At 44.2% G+C, this 19139-nt stretch overlaps 1 protein-coding gene across 5 annotated transcripts in view; it reads right to left on the reverse strand.

The window, feature by feature from the left end:
• Positions 1 to 333: 333 nt before the first annotated feature.
• The window catches only part of TEK (TEK receptor tyrosine kinase), a 105782-nt gene continuing 86976 nt past the window's right edge, over positions 334 to 19139 (reverse strand). For all 5 annotated transcript variants that reach the window (XM_044939743.2, XM_044939744.2, XM_025281408.3 and 2 more), the window contains 9 exons: positions 17529 to 17739; positions 14874 to 14984; positions 12591 to 12781; positions 11935 to 12048; positions 7409 to 7479; positions 6103 to 6143; positions 4240 to 4336; positions 2534 to 2633; positions 334 to 1336 (listed from right to left, as the gene is read on the reverse strand). In XM_044939743.2, coding sequence (XP_044795678.2) covers positions 1262 to 1336; positions 2534 to 2633; positions 4240 to 4336; positions 6103 to 6143; positions 7409 to 7479; positions 11935 to 12048; positions 12591 to 12781; positions 14874 to 14984; positions 17529 to 17739 — 1011 coding nt within the window. In that variant the 3' untranslated portion in view covers positions 334 to 1261. The remainder of the gene's footprint in view (positions 1337 to 2533; positions 2634 to 4239; positions 4337 to 6102; positions 6144 to 7408; positions 7480 to 11934; positions 12049 to 12590; positions 12782 to 14873; positions 14985 to 17528; positions 17740 to 19139) is intronic.

Raw genomic sequence — 19139 nt, forward strand, 5'->3', positions numbered from 1 at the left:
GCTTCTGGACAAATGCAGTTTCCTGGTCACTGTTTCTGATGCGTGAAGTTGAGCAGACGGCAGGAATAGGGAACATTACACAGTACATAGGACACTGCAACACAGGAGATTCCAGGTTTAAGCCCTCAGTTCCTACTGGAACCAGAGGTACAGGAAAACAGAATATTTCTGGGAGATGTTTCTAATCTTGTGAGCTTGTGATACATCTGGTTGAATATACTCACCAACTGCTGTCTGCGTATTGCCAACACATTAGAGGATGATAAAGTGTTTTCTTGAAAGTATAATAGAGACGGTTGGTAATACTTATGAGACACATTCCTAGACAAAAAGTGGGTAGGCAAGGCATTTATTCACTTACTATATGATCTCAGTATAGCATGTGCCTACAATATAAATGGTAAACTCACACCTGATCAAAACTAGAACTTTTTACAACGTGCAAGACAGGTAGGGATGTTAATCTGCTATGATACATGTCACATGTCTCCCAAATATAACTACAAGCTTCCTGTTTTAATTTCTTAACAAACACATCGATGTTATCCGAGAAACTAAAACCTATTAGCTTATCACACTAACACTTCTTAACGTTCTTAGGCTTCTAAGGAATGAGATTTAAGTCAGTTTTTCAGTGTCTACGTTTAGGACTGATTTGTTGGCTCTGGAAACACATGAAAAAGTTGTCAAATTAACAAAGGAATCAGGATGGCTTCTACAGGTGAGGGGGAATGTTTAGAGATAGAAAAACATCTTTACATCACTTAGGTTAACATTTAAGAGACCTCAATCCATGTCCTGTTAGAACTCATACCTTTCCCCTCCTTTTTCTCACCTGTGCTGACAGGTTTACTAATAGTATTTTCTTCTACACAGTGAAACATCTTAGAGCATCCAATATATAGGTAAATATAAAAAAACCCTAGGACAATAATGAGTTATGCACTACACTAATTGTACTCTCACACCTTCCCATAAAGTCCATGTTTTTAGAAAAATATATTATTGTATATGAAACCACAAACAGGCATTCTGATTCCAGCACATTCTTACTCAAAATAGTATATACAGTCCTAGTCAGAAGGTGCTACAGACTCACACACGGGTCTTACAGTCAAAGTCCCAGGCAAGCAACAATCTATATACATGTCCATTTTCTGTCACCTCTCTTGGCAGAGGCTTGCTCGCTGAGCATCAAGGCATGAAGGGTCTCTCACACCGGTGAAGGGGAAACAGAATATACAGATGAAAGTGGTCAGTCCTAGGCTGCTTCTTCTGCAGAACAGTCGATTCCCGCGTAGGTGAACTTCTCGTAAAGTGTGGTGTTCACGTAGGTCTAGGAGAACAAGAGTGGTTCAGAGACACAAGCTGGCTCAGTCCTGCCTCCACTGGGAGCAGTTATGGTCATACCCTGGTTTCCTTAGCTTGTCTCAGCTCAAATACAGATGCTGTGCACTCAGTCATGTCTCTTTGTGACTCCGTGGACTGTAGCCCACCAGGCTCCTCTGACCATGAGATTTTCCAGGCAAGAATACTGGAGTGGTTGCCATTTCCTACTTTAGGGGAGTTTTCCTCACCCAGGGATGGAATCCCCACCCAGGGACTGAACCTGCCTCTCCTGCACCTCCTGTATTATTGGCAGGTGGATTCTTTAGCACCACCTGCTGCTAAGTCACTTCAGTTGTGTCCAACTTTGTGTGACCCTATGGACTGCTGCCCACCAGCTCCTCTATCCATGGGATGGTCCAGGCAAGAATACTGGAGTGGGTTGCCATGCCCTCCTCCAAAAGCCCCAAAATACCAATACTGGGGGTGGAGGATATTTCTCTATCCTCATTCCCTCTGTTGTATTTAACCACTTTCTTCCTGAAAAGCATCCCTTGACTTCTGCAAGTAAGATTGCTTCCTCTCACTTTTTTCAGCCTCCTGGCTTCTCTATCCCATGGTCTCTCACTGGTCCCTGCTGACATGCACCACATCCTCCCAGACCCCTTCCTCTGTCTGCTGCTCATCTTCACATCTCTGGTTTCATTACCAACTGGGTTTTGATGACTTCCAGCATCTTCCATGACTTCCAAATTCCCTAACCTAGATTTACCTTTTGAACCTCAGATCTGTGTAGCCAATTAACTATCTACTACAAGTTTTTACAGCATTCCTGACCCTCCCCGTAGTAACCTGAAGACCGCACTCTTGTCACTCTCCTGTTTGTCCTTGAGCAAGTCACTTTTTCATTTCTAAGTATGCTCCTTTATCTATAGAATGAAAGGGTCAGGCTGTATGACAGATTTAAGATTCCGTCTAGCTCAGACAAGCCAGTTCTGTACGTTGTTCTACAGTGTCTGACTATATTTATATAGGAATCTGGTTCCTATATAAATGTAACTTTCTCAAAGTTGCGTCCACATCTTTTATGGCCCTGTAGCACCTCAGGTTGGTTCAAAAGAACCTGCTGACCTGCATCCACTATTAACCACAATGGACACATGAGGAATTCCAATGAAAGAACCCATGCCTTGAGTTCCATACTCACCTTTCGTTCTTCTAACATTCTGTTTAAGGACACCAGGATCTGGGCAAATGAGGGCCTTTCATAAGGCTTCTCCCGCCAGCACTGTCTCATGAGATCATACCTTTGAAAACAGAGAGAGTGTTTAGTCTCCAACTGTGCTTTAGTCCTGGGCACAGCCAGGTGCAGGGTTGGGAATAAAAGAGAATGTAGCCACACAACTCATGGTCATCTCGCTTAGCAGAAGTACTACAGCTAGGAAGGTTCTAGGAGGCCTCCCGCCTCCCCAGCCACGTCTCCTTTCTTCTCCCAGTGGATCTAGTGCCTACTTTGGGTACCATTCCCAAGAGATCTTGGTCTCAGCTATCCTGATCATCTGGAAAGAACTGAGTTGTGTGGCTAGGGTAGGCTTTCCCTCAGAATATTACATCTCTCAAAATGTCAGTGTTTCATTTCTAAAAGCTGGCTCTGTGCGCAAATAAATTTGCAAAATGCTACCTATCGCGCCTCCCTCTTAGTGACTGACTTTGTGAAATTGTGAAGTCATTCTAGTAAAAACCAACAACCTTTTAAACCAGGTTTAACATAGAAGCTTCCCAAACATAACTGATCACAGAACTCTTTCCCCTTGTGTTATTATGTCTCACACATTCCACAAACACAGTTTACGAAGTGCTAGTCTAAGGTCTTTCTCCAGTGTGGCCAGAACTACCTGTATGGTTAAAACGTGGATTTCTGGGACCCACTCCAGATTTACAGAGTCGTCATGTCTGAGAGCGGGGCTCAAGATTTCACATGCTTAACAGGCTGGTTCCTCACTGGGAACCACAGTGCACAGAAGGCTCTCAGCTATCAGCCTGGGGTGGTCGAGATTCTAGAAGAGTTTATACTTTAACAGAAGTTTCATAAGTGAAAACATCACTCCTTAAAGGTGGGATTCAGGGACTTGGTCCAGTGATGGCTTGAGTACATTCAGGTTTTCCCACGATGGTCTAGGTTTATATTTCTTGTACCAGAGCATAATAGCACCCTCATCCACTCTTAGAAGTGGCTTGGTTTGGACAGTCAATTCCTTGTTCAGCCTAGAGCCTTGCACTCTTCATATTATGTCATTTAGGCAGCAACGACATCAGCTGGTTCTGGGAATGGCAATATCACTAGAGAATCATTCTTTCCAGGAATAAGAATATATATTCCTGGAAAATAAGCCCTTTAGAAGCAAGCTTTTATAAAGAAAAGCTTATCTTCTTTAGTGTAACTGCTCTGAAATCTTTACCGTCAAAGTTAGTTTCAAGGTTTCATACATTTATTCATGGATAATTTCATGAATTTATGAATACATGTATTCATAGATTATAATTAAATTCATAAATTATTCATACAAATCTTTTCTGTATTTGTTGCCCTTTCTCATTTCAACCTTAAGATTCAGCCAAGAATCACCACTTTAAATTCCTCCTTAATTTCTATGCCTGGAAAACTCTATTTCCTGCCCATTGCCTAACAGTCTTAGTTTCAAGGTTCTGAAATCTTGAACTCAAAAATCTTGCTTGAGTTTTCTGAGGGAAATGTCCCCCTAGACACATAGACTCTTGTTTCTGACTGGGATTTGTGTGTGTGCACGTACATACATATTTGTATGTATCAGATAGCTGCTTCATTACTGTCAGTTCAGGAAACATACAGAGGGGAGCTTAGGACAGAATGGCCCTGGGGGAGGCCTGACTTACACCTCATCGTCACAGTTTAGCGGCTTCTCCAGTCTGTAGCCCTGGGGCAGCTTCTCGTAGAGTTCTGCACACGTCATCCCACAGTAAGGGGTGCCGCCTGGAAGACAGGAAACGGTGCGCCCTGAGCCCCCCTTGGATGCAGAAGGCACTGTCTCCTGTCCTGGGGCTCTACAGCCAAGGGACTGGGAGGAAGAGGGGCGTGAGTCAAGCGACGATAAGCACCCAGAGTCGTCATCCTCTGGGGCAAACCCACAGCACGTCACAGCTGGACTTGGCTACAGACCGCGCTTCCTTACGGCGCCTTGCTCGTCCCCAAGTCTGTCTACACACAGCATGTCTCTTGACATGGTACCAATGTACCAATGACATGGATCTTTTTCCCAATTGAAATCTGTATTTACATAATGCAATTCCTATTTTATCTATCATAGTTACTATCCCAATGTTAACTATAAAAGCAATATATTTTTATTGTGGAAAGTACAAAAATAATGAAAAAACTACTTTGAAAAAATCCTGTATAGTCTTTCCAGTTTGTTTTTTATGTGTGATATTTATAAAACTGGAATTATGGCTTATGTGAAATTTTTCTGCTTTTTGGCATATACATTGTCACATGGTATTAAATGGCTTTTGGCATATATCCAGACAAAAGTATAATTCAAAAAGATACATGCATCCCTTTGTTCATAGCAGCACTATTTGCAATAGCCAAGTCATAGAAACAATCCAAATGTCCATTTATGGATAAAAGAAGATGTGGTACACACACACACACACACACACACACACACACACAGGAATATTACTCAGCCATCAAAAAGAATGAAATAATGCCATTTGTGACATTATGGGTGGACTTAGAGATTATCATACTAAGTGAAATAAGTCAAAAAGAGAAAGACAACTGCCATATTACTCACATGCAATCTAAAATATGACAAATGAACTTATCTACAAAACAGAAGCAGACTCATAGAGGACAGACTTGTGATTGCCAAGGGGGAAAAGTGGTGGGGGAGAGAAGAAATGGAAACTTGGAATCAGCAGAAACAAACTATTGCATATAGGATGGATAAACAACAGGTCCTGCTGTATAGCACTGGGAACTAGATTTAATATCTTGTGACAAACCATAATGGAAACGAATATGGAAAATTATATACTGCTGCTAAGTCGCTTCAGTCGTGTCCGACTCTGTGCAACCCCATAGACAGCAGCCCACCAGGCTCCCCTGTCCCCGGGATTCTCCAGGCAAGAACACTGGAGTGGGTTGTCATTTCCTTCTCCAACACATGAAAGTGAAAAGTGAAAGTGAAGTCACTCAGTCGTGTCCGACTCCTAGCGACCCCATGGACTGCAGCCCACCAGGCTCCTCCATCCATGGGATTTTCCAGTCAAGAGTACTGGAGTGGGGTGCCATTGCCTTCTCCACACATACATAAAACTGAGTCACCTTTGTACAGCAGAAATTAACTTTAAATCAACTATACTTTAATAAAATTTAAAAATAAATGGCCTTTGAAAATGTGACTTTTCATAGCAGCACAATATACTGTCTTAAAGTTGCAGAAGAAAACTTATAACAGCTTTATGACATCTGTGCACACGTGGAGACAACTTAGAATGCAGTTCTTGGCCACCAGGTCATCAGTGTTAAATGTGACTTTAGACACTGGGCTTTCACAAAGAGAGCCATGGGGATAAACACACTCATGCAGGAAACCCGCAAGGTTCTTTTCCCAAGTGGCATCTGTCGGCACCGAATGCGAATGTTACCCATGAAAGTAGACGGTGAAGGAGCACGGGGGGGCCCACTCCCTTTGCTCAGAGCTTCACCTGGCAGGTGGCAAGGATACTCACCTAAGCTCACAATCTCCCATAGTAACACGCCATAGGACCATCTGCAGAAGGGATGAAAGAGAAAACAGTAATCAGTGCACGCGTTGGCCAGTCAACGTTCTGCCCCCAAAACTGGGGCGACTGACTCTAGGTCAGAAGAGGGGAAGTTCCATGTCTTTTTCCTAGGATTGGGTCTTGCACAGAGCGTGTGTTTATCTCCCCTTCGGCCAGTGGAAGGATTGTAACGGGGACACTGTTAACACTGGCAGAGCCCCCACTTGCTTTAGGTAGAGAATGCAGGCTGACACTACAGAAAGCAGGGGGTTCTAGGCCAGACAGATTTGCATCCGATCTCATCTCTGCCACCGGGTACTCATGTGACATGGGACAAGTGACTGGAACTGCTGAGGCCTCTGACTGTATTCTTCCAAAAGTGAGGACACCCATTTCTGCCTCAAAGTTAGGCAGAGATGACATGAGATAAAGGCACACAGTGAGGACACAGTCATTGCCCGACCTCTCCTCATCCCCAGGCATAACAACTCTCCCCCCCACCCCCACCCCCAAATGAGTCAACCCAACCCTCTGGGCCTGTTCTTCCTCCTGAAAATAGGGAATGTGGGCAAGAGGGCTCAGGTCTCAATCCCAAAACTTCCTCCCCTGCCACCAGCCTGAGACTTGTCACGCAGGCTGCAAACAGACGTGGGCCCCACTGACTGCCTTCTGTGGGGCTTCCCAGGTGGCTCTAGCGGTAAAGAACCTGCCTGCCAGTGCAGGAGACATAAAAGTTGTGAGTTCAATCCCTGGGTCGGGAAGATCCCCTGGAGCAGGGCATGGCAATCCACTCCCGTACTCTTGCCTGGAGAATCCCATGGACAGAGCAGCCAAGCGGGCCACAGTCCGTCGGGTTGCACAGAGTCGGACACGACTTAAGTGACTTAGCATGTGTGACTGCCTTCTGTCTCTGACACTTCGGACCCCCAGCAGCTACTCTGGGCCACCTCCTCGGATCTAGGTCCTTGTGCTGAAGACAATCTGGGCAATGGAGTCACAGGAAGGCCAGGATGCCCCTGACTCTTAAGGAAATAAAGAATTAACCACTTGAAGTCACTCCCCTATGTGCAGAAATAAACCCAAAGCCTGCCATCAGGGGAAATCATTTCCTCTGTGGCTTCGTTCAGTCTGTTAATTTATTTCCTGGGCTTAGTGACTAGCTTTATTCCACAGAGGGATGCATCATTCCTGCTTCTCTTCAAAACCTTTGTCAAATGGATATTTTTCTGGGTCAAAAAAAAAAAAATCCCTCAGCAGTGAGAGGCTTACTCACACGTCACTGTTGGTCGTATACACGCTGTAATTTAGTGACTCGATCGCCATCCAGCGCACAGGGAGTCTTCCCTGGAGAATACAATATAAGAGGCTGCTTAGGCTCAACAGGGGCCCCCTCCCAAGGCTCGCCAGGGGCCTGAAGCTGGGGGAGGCTCACCCCAGTTCTCAGGGAGGTCCCCAGACAGAAGACATGGCAGAATCAGGGGATATTTTTGCATGTCCCACCCACAAGTCTGCTTTTAAGTTCAAAGCCCTGCAAATTATGTAAGCTCCACTTACCTCAAGGGCTCACTACCACAGTTTCATGTAAAGAAAAATAATGATGTGTGTGTATGTGTGTGTCCTTTCAGTGGTCATGCAATTATTCACTTCGTGGCTGTCAGAGGTGCTCAGAGGTTTGAAAAAAGAGATGGGCATAGGAACTGAGGATTAGGCTATAATGTGGGAAAGGCTGAGGTGGTGGGAGGAGACCAAATGCCTGGAGGAGAGGCTGGAAGGGTTTCCACGGGAGGGGACACACGAGTTCAGTTCTAGAAGATGTGTAGGTACCACCAGGTGGATGGGGGAGGAAAGAGCATTTCAGGCCAAAGGGCAGAGATTGCATGTGAGTCAGCGAGGAGGTGATGACTTCTACCAGTGCAGACCAGAGACGTCCCTCACATCTACATGCTGTGTTCTCTTCAACATCTGCTCGCTTCTATGTCCTCGCCTCCATCTGCCACGTCACTCTCTCTTCTCCTTCACACTAGGGGATGGGAAGAGCTGTCTGCATTTCCTGTTTGGTCCCTGCTCTCATTTACTCCCGCTTGCTGGCCTCTGACCCCGTATCTCCTAGTTGTTCATTTCCATGCACGCTTTTCCATTCTTTGTGTGACCGCTTTGATCTGTCCACATCTGTCTGTCCCTGCTGCTGTTACCTCGGTTCAGGCCACCACCATCTCCACCTGCCTGCTGACAACCACCTCTCCGCTCATCTCCCCGCCTCTGATTCCGCTCCCTAATGACCTGTTCTCTGCACCACACTCACTCTAAATGGCAAACCCAAACATGTGGTTCCTATCCTTAAAATTCTGTACTATCACTCTTGTTACAACATCCCCAGTCCTTAGCTGAATCTCCAAAAGCTGGCATGCAAAGCTTTCAAGACCTTATCCCCACTTCCTCCTCCAGCCTTGAGTTTTAACTCTTCCTCTTTTTTGCATCACCCCATAGCCATATTGACTTTCTTTTTTTCATAACTGACTTTCTTAATTCCCCAAAGTTCGGTGCTTTCCTCTGCCTCTCTGCTCTTATACATACACTGCATCCACCAGGTCCTGCAGTCCATTCTCACGTCTCCAGTATCTATGTCACAGTTACTGGAAAGCTTCACTGTGCTTCCTCTGAGCTCCCGAGGGACCTGCACTTTCCTCTTTCTCAGCCTTATCCACCATTACAGTTGTTTGTTATGTGTCTCTGAGCTCTTTGAGGGAGAACACTGTGTCTTAATACTATCCCCAAGCCCAGCACAAGCGTAAAACATTGTAGTAATAAATAAATCCACGCTGAGGGGATCAATAGATTAATCAATGGTAGTAAAACCCCAAATCACTTAAGTACATTATTTTGCAACACTTCCAGTACTAGAATCGCCCTGGGAGAAGTAAAAAACTAATGCAGGATGCTCTCTCTACAATAACTGAATCAAAATATCTAAGTGGTAGGACTTAGCATCTGTCTTTTTAAAAGTTTCCCAGACAATCTAGGTCCAATAGGAATCGACAATCTCTGACTTCCATAGTAAGCCAGAGAGTAGCCACTCTGCCCTCTGTTAGTAATGTGCTACACTGCACCCTTCTTGCTGGGAGCTTGCTTCTCTCCAATCCCTTCTCTTTTCTTCCCCTACCTTCACCAAGTCTTTTTCCTCCCCAGACGCCATGCTGCTACTGAACGCTTTGCCCTTCCACTGGGAGATACACTAGAGCCCTAACCAGCGCTCCGCCCCTCTAAGCATTTCCCCTAACTCCATAAGATACAGAAATCCCTGACCTTTATGAAATGTCAAGCAAACCAACCTTAGCCTTGGGGTACTGAGGCAAGTAACCAAATTAAATGGGTAGGATTATGGGGCTAAACTGTGTTAACCTCTTCTCATCACCACAGGGCTTCCCAGGAGGCACCAGTAGTAATGAACCCACCTGCCAATGCAGGAGCCATAGAGACACAGGTTCAAACCTTGGGTTAGGAATATCCCCTGGAGTAGGAAATGGCAACTCACTCCAGTATTCTTGCCTGGAAAACCCCATGGACAGAGGAGCCTGGTGGGCCACAATCCATAGGGTCACAAAGAGTTAGACACGACTAAAGAAACAAACAGTTGGCCAACCAGAGGTGTAGAATTGGTATAGAATTTAAAGGCTCAAGAGATAGTTTTCTATGACAGTTAACCTGGGGTATCCTCTAATGCACATTAATGAAGTCTCTATGTACAGTTGGGAAGGTCCCCTGGAGGAGGAAATGGCAACCCACTCCAGTATTTTTGCCTAGAGAATCCCATGGACAGAGGAGCCTGGTGGGCTATAGTCCATGGGGTCGCAAAAAGGCGGACACGACTGAGCGACTAATACTAATACTTAAAGCGACTTAGCATGCGTGTGGCACGAGTGAAGGAAGGCGAGAGATTCTGTGTGGCCCAGGAGGAATGGGGAGAGCTGGAGCAGATGGATGAGTGGTGGGTCCTGCTTCTGTAAGACCAGCCCAGCCACTTCCCAGAGAAAGGTCTGCTTTGAGAGGGGCGAATCTGAAAAGTTTAGGGAAAAAACTGTTGCCTGGCAACCAACCTTCAGGGAGTCACGGGAGACTTCCTGAGGTGCTGATGTCAATAAGTATCAAGGACCAGGGGCATGGTACTCTCTAAGAACCAAAGGACGCCCACTTCATACCCTCATCAAAAAAGGGAGTGGAAAGTTCCAAAACGATTAAGTTCACTGTGATCATAACTATGGAAAAGACTGTATGCTTGTGGAAGGAAAAGAGTAAAAATAAATTGTGTCAAGGTTGTGAACTGTGGATCATTTCCTCTTGAAAGCATTCTTGAATATTGTTTCTGTGTTATCTTGTCAGTAATTGAAATAAGTATATTTAAAAGAAAGGAAACCTAGGCTTGAGGATAAATACAGAAGCCTGAGCCTTGCTAGGAGGCAATTTGATATCTACAAAAGTAAAAAGACTCGCTCTATATGTTACAAGAACTGGAGCCATCCCAAGAAAGCTGAGCCCAAGTAATGCTTGGAGAGCCATGCCATCAGAGAGACCTACCCAACACATGCAAAGACTATAGGGTGCATCAGCCCCAACACCCTGCACTGCCCAAGTGCAGGGAAAGCAGAGGGTGGTGGCATGTTGAAAGCCCACCTAATGTCCAGGGATGTGGCATTTCCAGGGCTTTATGATTCCAGGTGGGCAACAAGAGCAGAACAAGTCCAGCTTCTCTCTGCTAACACTGTGAGGCTCCCCTGGGATCTTTTATTTGAAGGTAAAATTTGGCTACTTGGGAGGCTAGGTATCATTAGGTGAAAGTGGATTTGGTGGGGGCTTGATGAATGAGCAAGCTATGGTTTTTCCTGTGGTGATGTATGGATGTAAGAGTTGGACTATAAAGAAAGCTGAGTGCCGAAGAACTGATGCTTTTGAACTGTGGTGTTGGAGAAGACTCTTGAGAGTCCCTTGGACTGCAAAGAGATCCAACCAGTCCATTCTGAAGGAGATCAGTCCTGAATATTCATTGGAAGGACTGATGCTGAAGCTGAAACTCCAATACTTTGGCCACTTGCTGCGAAGAACTGACTCATTTGAAAAGACCCTGATGCTGGGAAAGATTGAAGGCAGGAGGAGAAGGGGACGACCGAGGATGAGATGGTTGGATGGCATCACCGACTCAATGGGCATGAATTTGAGTAAACTACGGGAGTTGGTGATGGACAGGGAGGCCTAGTGTGCTGCAGTCCATGGGGTCGCAGGGTCGGACATGACTGAGTGACTGAACTGACGAATGAGCAGAGAACATTCAGAAAAGAGGGAACTCTTATACAAGCATTACAACTCAGGAGTTTCTTTCTAGAGCATCCTTGTGACTTAGGAAACCTCGTTGATTCACTTCCTGAATGTTTTAGAAACTAGGTTAAACGTCTTTTTCCCCTCCTATGTTTGCTGTGTAAAATGGGACTGTGGGCGCTCCCCAGAAGATTCTGAACAAGACCAGACTTGGGGGTCTGTGCTGGATACGGACCCCAGCCCCTCCAGCACGAGGCTTGCATGTTCAACAACTTCACCACATGTGACAGAGCCTTCTTCACTGGTAAATGCAGACCCTCCAGACATTTTAGGTATCAAAACTGAGAAGGGACGTTTGCTGGCCTGAGGCCTTATGAAATGGCAGAAATGGTCAGAGGCCTCCATCAGCACAGAAGGATGGAATTCTAAGAGAAGCAACCTCAGGAGAGGGAGGGGTGCCCCCGAAAGGGTCTCATCAACATCTAAACTTACCATCGTCTTTTTCACATACACTTCTTGACCTCGGGATAATCCAAAATCGGCTATCTTGGCTACGTAGTTTTCACCAACTAAAATGTTCCTGGCAGCTAGGTCCCTGTGAATAAACTGAAATTAAAAAAAAAAGTCATGTATTTTCAGCACCATATTTGTTTTTTCACTTCATTTTGTTTGCACAAAGAGCAAGGAAGCTTTGGGAAATCTAGAGAATAGTATGAAAAAGTGTTTTTAAAAAGCTACCAGAATCCAGTTCCCTTCTAGTTCCTCTTCTAAATGCTCAGTGAGTGGATTCTGCCAAATGACCCACAGGTCTTTGGAGGAGCATTTCAGGAGGAAGCACCAGGTCATGCAATATTCCAATTACCACGAAAGGCCTCTGCTGTGTGTGTTATGTGGAGTTACTTAAAGCTAATACTAGTGAAAGCACCTCATCCAAATACATATGATGCGATTCACTAGATAAACACACCATTAGCATGGAGCATGAACTTCTATATAAAGAGATAGAATATTAACAAACAGAATAAAATTAGGGAGAGTTTGAGAAGGAATTAAGGAAGAGAGGTGAACTGGGGAAAAAAAAATCTAAACTCTGATATCAGAGAGAATTTTGGAAGAAAGATGCTCAGAGCAAGGTTCCCAGAACAAACCTGTTTTTGGCTCAGGTAGTCCATACCCCGGGCCACATCTGCTGCGAAATGGAGGAGCTGCTGGGAGGAGAGCGTGGAGGCAGTGCTGTTGGCGATGGCAAACGCGGGGTCCGTCTCCAGCACTCGGCTCTTTCGCAGGAAGTCCAGGAGGTTGCCGTGGGGGGCGTACTCAATGGCCAGGTACAGGTAGCCTGTGGGGCAAGGGAGGAAGCATCACTTTATCAGTAGCCCTAAACCCCGGTGATATTTCTGAGATGTGCTTTGGTCCTCGGGGACTGCTTATAAAATTCCATTTTATCTTAAAATAACACATCTAGTGGTACCGATATGGGTAATGCTGGGGACAGGAGGAAAACAAGTGACATCATTCCTGCAGAAGGGGGCCATGCCTGCACTCAGGGTTCCCCTCGCCACTCCTACCAAACAGCAGGCTTCCTGAGTGCTTCACCTCCTGGGGAACACGGGTAGAATGAAACCAAAACATCTGCTTCCAGATGACCGAGGACAGCTAGTCCACAGCACCTTTTATTTTTTATTCTATATTGACTGAGAACCTAATATGAGCCAGACATGCTATTCCAGTATGAATCCAGCTTCTCCTGAGGTTATTTTTTTAAAACAAACAAATGATTAAATACCCAAAACAGAAGGACCCACACTAGGAAACTTTCTCTCTCTCCTGACTTCTGATCCTTCCTAAAATCCAGACTAAGTCATTAGATTGTTGAGTGCATCACTGGTCAGCAAAATCTAGTGTCAGGGATTGCAATTTTGCTTACAGAAACCAGAAATGTCAACCTTTTAGGAAAAAAATAAAATTTTTCCTAGAGGAAAGTATGGTTCATTGTCTTAGTTTTATTCTAAATAGTTTCCTCCCTTTTCTTTTTTGAATGAGATGTAATCTGCTTTGATAACAATTATTCATCTTTGGAGCCAATGAAAGTATAGTGCTCTCTTTTACTATTTTTTAAAAGTGAATTATTTGGTATATACTTTTTATGTCAAATGAATTTAAACTTCAAAGATATCCTAAGAAAGTGAAATTCTCAAAAAAGAAAAAAAAAGCAAGCTTCTAGCACTGAATCCTGCTGTACTATAAGGAAAGATATTCCTCAATTCTGGTATGAAGGTATTTTCTCACTTTACTGAACAATACAATTTTAAAAGTCAACCAACTATGTGACAATAGAGGAAACTTTTAAAAGACATATATTCTGTCACTCTAAGTTTTTTTTTTTTTTTAAACATTCATTTACTGCTGTCCCATGCTGATTACTGTTCTCAGGAAATAGCTCAAAAATAAGTGTCATTACTTCATTATTTAACCTAAGAGACATTACCTGGCTTTTAGAATTACACCCTTATTGGATCACAGAATGATATATTGTTTGAAGTACCAGTATTTTTAGTTTAATAAATTGAGGAAAAGGAAGTAGTCTCTTTTCCATTGTTGGTATTTGTGCTGCAAAGTCAACAAGAGGTTGTAAAGTTTGCAAATAATTACCATGTGGAGCTTTTGCGTTGGAGTAAATTTTTCCATGAGAAATTAAGAGTAAGCATGGATTTAGAGCTGCAAACCCAGTAGCATGCAGAGGTAAACCCATAGATTTCTTATTACCTACTCATTCACAGCTAACTCCACACATTACAATAGGAAATACTCAATAAACATTTGAATTAATAATATAATTTGAACTTAAGGGTATGTGTGACATAGGGTAGTTGTAAAGAAAGCTTCAGTGTAATTGTACAGGGGATTGTTTTGGATAAAAACAAAGTACTATTAGATATAGGCTTATTATTATTTGTTTAACCTAAGTGTCACCAGTCCTTTCCCATTACAGTAGATTATTGGCATTCACAGATTTAACATTTGGAGTATTGGTTACTTGGGTTTGGAGGGAAAATGAAAAGTCCACTAAGAGGAACCAACGTACTTCACTTTTCCTGGTGCAGAGCGCAGCCTCCATCCACCTAGTAGTGACTGAGAAAACCTCTGGATTAGCAAAGATGGGAGCATGTAGGAGCTGTGGGTATCTTTGGGCATTACTAATTGAACTGTATCAGAAGCCAAAAGACTCACCCTTGGGACCCACCTTCAAAAACATTCCACATCTCAGCACAGTCTATTCATGGGGCCAGACATTCAGACTGAAATTGCAACTTAAAAAGTAGGTAGCAATCTTAGATGACTTATCTTTCCTAACTTCAATATGGAATGTGCCTGATTTTCTTTCTTATTTTAAAAAATCTGGCAGGAGAAACAGGAAAAGAGCATCTTACCACGATGTTCACACGCTCCCAAGAGATTGATGATGTTTGGGTGGTGTCCAAGTTTACAAAGAACCTCCAGTTCCCCAGCAAAGTCCCTGTGGTCATCTTTGGAAGCGTATTCTGGGAAGAAAGTCAAGAGTCATGACCCCTTTCTGTGATGCCTCATCAGAAACAGCTGTACCCCCTGATCCCCATCACCTTCAAGTACACTCAGCTGTCATTGGGTCTGGAAATGTTAGCGAAATCAAAGAGGTGGCTCTATCACAGGGGCTTGGCTGTCCACATTTTGGGCCAATGCTTCTTGTGGTTGGGGGCTGTCCTGTGGCAAGGAGGATGTTTAGCTGCCCCGCTGACCTGACCCACTAGTTACCAGTAGCCCAACCAAAAATGTACTCAGATCACCAAGTGTCCCCCCTGGAAACCAAATCACCTCTGTTTGAGAACCACTGCTGAAGCCCTCAAATATCCAGAGAAATGGTCTGGTTGAGATGGAGCTGCGTCCATTCTCAGACCCTGGCTTTCCAGAGACAAATACGCCAAGGAATAACACCAAAATTTTAGTGAAACATTGCCAGTAGTGAACACATCTTACTTTATTATAATAATTTTACTTTGCTTTTTACGTAAACTAGAATAGAATACTGTACTTAGTTGTGTTCAACTCTTTGCGACGCCAGGGACTATAACCCACCAGGCTTCTGTGCCCATGGGATTTTCCAGGCAAGAATACTGGAGTGGGTTGCCATTTCCTTCTCCAGGGGATCTTGCTGATCAAGGGATCAAACCTAGGTCTCCTGCATTTCAGGTGGATTCTTTACCAACTGAGTCACCAGGGAAGCCCACATAAGCCAGACTTGCTGAAAAAATTCAAATCTCAATGACACTTTTATAGAAGTTGCTTCGTAGTCAGGAAACAGTTGCGTTTCTTTCTGTTCCTGTCATTCCGTCTCTCCATAAGCACTTTGATCAGAGGCAGAATCACCAATCAGGCTGAAGAGAAAACTCTTTGGCTGATGTGCAACTGGTTGGTCAGCCTTGAGTTGGTGGCAGTATGCTATGATTGCTTTTTGAAGAAATAACATTGGGGGAAAGAGTGATAGAGAGCTGGTAGCCATGTGCATGCCTGACCATGCTTAAAAATTACGGGAAGGTTTCATATGGGCTAAGGGGACCCATGAGGCTGACAGGTAACAATTCCAAGTCTAGTACCCTGTTTATACCACAGGAGCCTAAGGGTCAATGCCTCAGGAACATTTCAGAAGCAAAGCTCCTTGTAATAGGTTGTTGGTTCACATCAGTAAGTGCCCTCTTAGCATACATGACTTTTCCTGCAAAACTTTCTGCCCTGGTGTGCTGTTAAGTTATTCTACCTCTTTACATGGACATGAGATGGACAATCAGCTCAGGTCAGATCCCAATCAGCATAAAAACTGATGCTACAAAGTTCTACACCCTCTCTCCTCTCACTGTTTTTACTGCTTCCTAAAACTCCTGTGACTAAAGTTGGAAAAGGAAAAGGAATTTCTGGATTCTAGTAGGCTTTGTTTGGGTGTGTGTCTGTGTGTGTGTTTTGAAACATTACTGTCTCTGAGCATAAATAATACTGTGTTTATTTTGTTTTGTACATTTCCTGACATGTGTTTTCTAGCAATGCAGAAAGCAGTGATGGCTTAATAAGATTTAGGGTTAATTATCATCTTAGGCTTAATGTTGCAGTCAAGAAGAAGGAAAACCCATCAGCAGCCTTAGCAAGTCCTTATTATGGAGCTGCCCGATAAAAGGGCAATTACATTGCGGGCTGTAATACATCACTTGCCAAGCCTGTGTGCTGTAAAAACAACAGTGCAGCTTCACAACCATGTCATCTGTAAACTGCCGTTTCACACGCAACAGAAGACAGCTAGTACTGCCAGGGGACACGTCGATCGGCTTTCTCAGAAGATCTTATTCAATGAGGGGGCCCTAAGCAGTCTTGAACACAACTGGAAAAGATCTAGTTTTGTGACTATGGATCAATGATTTCTAAGCTTGAGTGTATAGAAGAGCCCCTGAGCAAGTTTAGGGACTCCTATTTTTCCCTGCATCACCCCCAGAAATTTGAATAGATTAGAACCACAAGGAGGAAAAACTCAAGTAGATGCATTTCTAACTATTTCCAGGAATGCTGATGTAGATAATGCATGAAGATAGTGATTTGCCAAGTGTGGTCTCCAAATTCTGAGACTCAGCATCCCATGGGAACTAATTAGAAATGCAAGCCCTCTGGCCCTGGGCCAGATTTGCTTCATCAGAAACCATAGGGTGGAGCTGAAGAGTCTGTTTTTTAACAAGTCTCCCAGGTGATTTGGACTTGTGATCAATGCTGAGAACCACTGCATTGAGAGAAACAGTAATGCTTCTTGAAAGTCAGCAGGGTGGGGCAGAGAGTCTGTGTTCTCACATCCCAGTGAATCCAGACAGTGGCGTCTAAACAGCTCATGCCTTCAAGTTTACATCCTGACCCTCAAAGGAAATATCACCTTCAGCTGCACAGGACAGCTCCATCTAACATCATGCCAATTTTTTGTTTAAAAGAATATGAGACCTTAGAGGAAAGATTCAACAGGAAGTCCAGCTGTCCCCCCACCCTAGTAAAATGCTGACTTGATGGGGGCATGCACCGACCTTTCATCCTCTTGATGGCAGCGTCCATCCGTAACCCATCCTTCTTGATGCGAGCCTTAAGAACCTGGCCAAAATTACCCTCCCCAATCACATCTTGAAATTTGATGTCATTCCAGTCAAGCACTGGATAAATGGTAGGATCTGGGTTGTTTTTGGCCTTCCTGTTCAGGGCAAGAGTTCCTGAGTTGAACTGCACAGCTGGTTCTTCCCTCTACAAAAATAATGGTTTTGTGTCAGGATTTTTCATAATTTTTAAGGTATATAATACCTTCTGGTTTGTACCCACACTAGGTGAAAAAAAGAAACAGTATACCCAATTCTAGAATGAAGATGGAAATAGGGTTCATCTAATAGGTATCCCATGGACGGAGGAGCCTGGTAGGCTGCAGTCCATGGGGTCGCTAGCAGTCAGACTCGACTGAGTGACTTCACTTTCACTTTTCAGTTTCATGCATTGGAGAGGGAAATGGCAACCCACTCCAGTGTTCTTGCCTGGAGAATCCCAGGGACGGGGCAGCCTGGTGGGCTGCCGTCTGTGGGGTCACACAGAGTCGGACACGACTGAGGTGACTTAGCAGCAGCCGCAATAGGCCCACTTGGATGAAGTGGCAGCCAAAAGAGCTGCATGCCTATGATCCTAGGCCTCAGTGGGAAAGCATGCTACAATTGATTAGTTATGCCTGCAGGGATGAGGGAGGGGAGGATAATAGCATGTATGTCACAACACACACTTGAGTTACTCACACTTGAGTGTCTACCCTGCTGTGAAATGAGCAGCTATTCAGTTCTGGTTTGGTAAAAAACTCAGAGATCTATTTGGAGAAGTCACAGGACATGCCTCTGTGAGAGCTTTTTTCCTAGCTTCATCTTGGTCTCCTTGGCTCTTACTCACTCTCTCCCACTTGTCTTAAAGCTCAGAGTCTCTCAAGCCCAAGACAGTGCCTCCTTTTCTCCTGAGTTTCGGTGACTGCCAGCAGTATCAGGACAAAGCATCCGCACCATGATGAGCTCCAGCACTGTCCACCCCCCTGCTGGACCTTCCTCTCTAGTGACAGCCTGAAGGGCATCTCAGGGACTCGTATCAGGAAGATTTACCTCATTTGGAATACGTAACTGTATTCAGTACTTCATATATAGAATCAGTAAAGTTGGGTACAGATTAATTTTACAGGGCTCGAAATCACAGAGAAATGTTCAGGCTATACTATCTCAAGGATTCAAACGGGATGCCTGTCAGTAAAGTACGACTTTGTAAACCTTTGCAACTGATCAAAATTACTAAATGAAAGAAAAAAGTAGTGCCAAGTGCCATGAACTCTGACTGCAGACTGAAGGGTACACAGGGATGGCAATCCACATGTAGATATAATTCATATATATATGGGGGATACTATTAGAAGTACAAAATGGAAACTGGAAATTAAAAAAAAGTTAAGAAAACTGATCTAGTATCAATATTCATGACCTATCACTCTGAGGTACGGTTCCCCTCATGCCCTTCATTACAATAATGGCCAGTTGCTTATATTGCAAGATCACTCTCACTGGTGATTTATCACTAGGATGACTCTATTCTCTTTTTGATGGGGCAGTAATCCTGCTTTAGGCTTA

Source organism: Bubalus bubalis, chromosome 3, assembly GCF_019923935.1.
Source record: "Bubalus bubalis isolate 160015118507 breed Murrah chromosome 3, NDDB_SH_1, whole genome shotgun sequence".
Taxonomy (NCBI): Eukaryota; Metazoa; Chordata; class Mammalia; order Artiodactyla; family Bovidae; genus Bubalus; species Bubalus bubalis.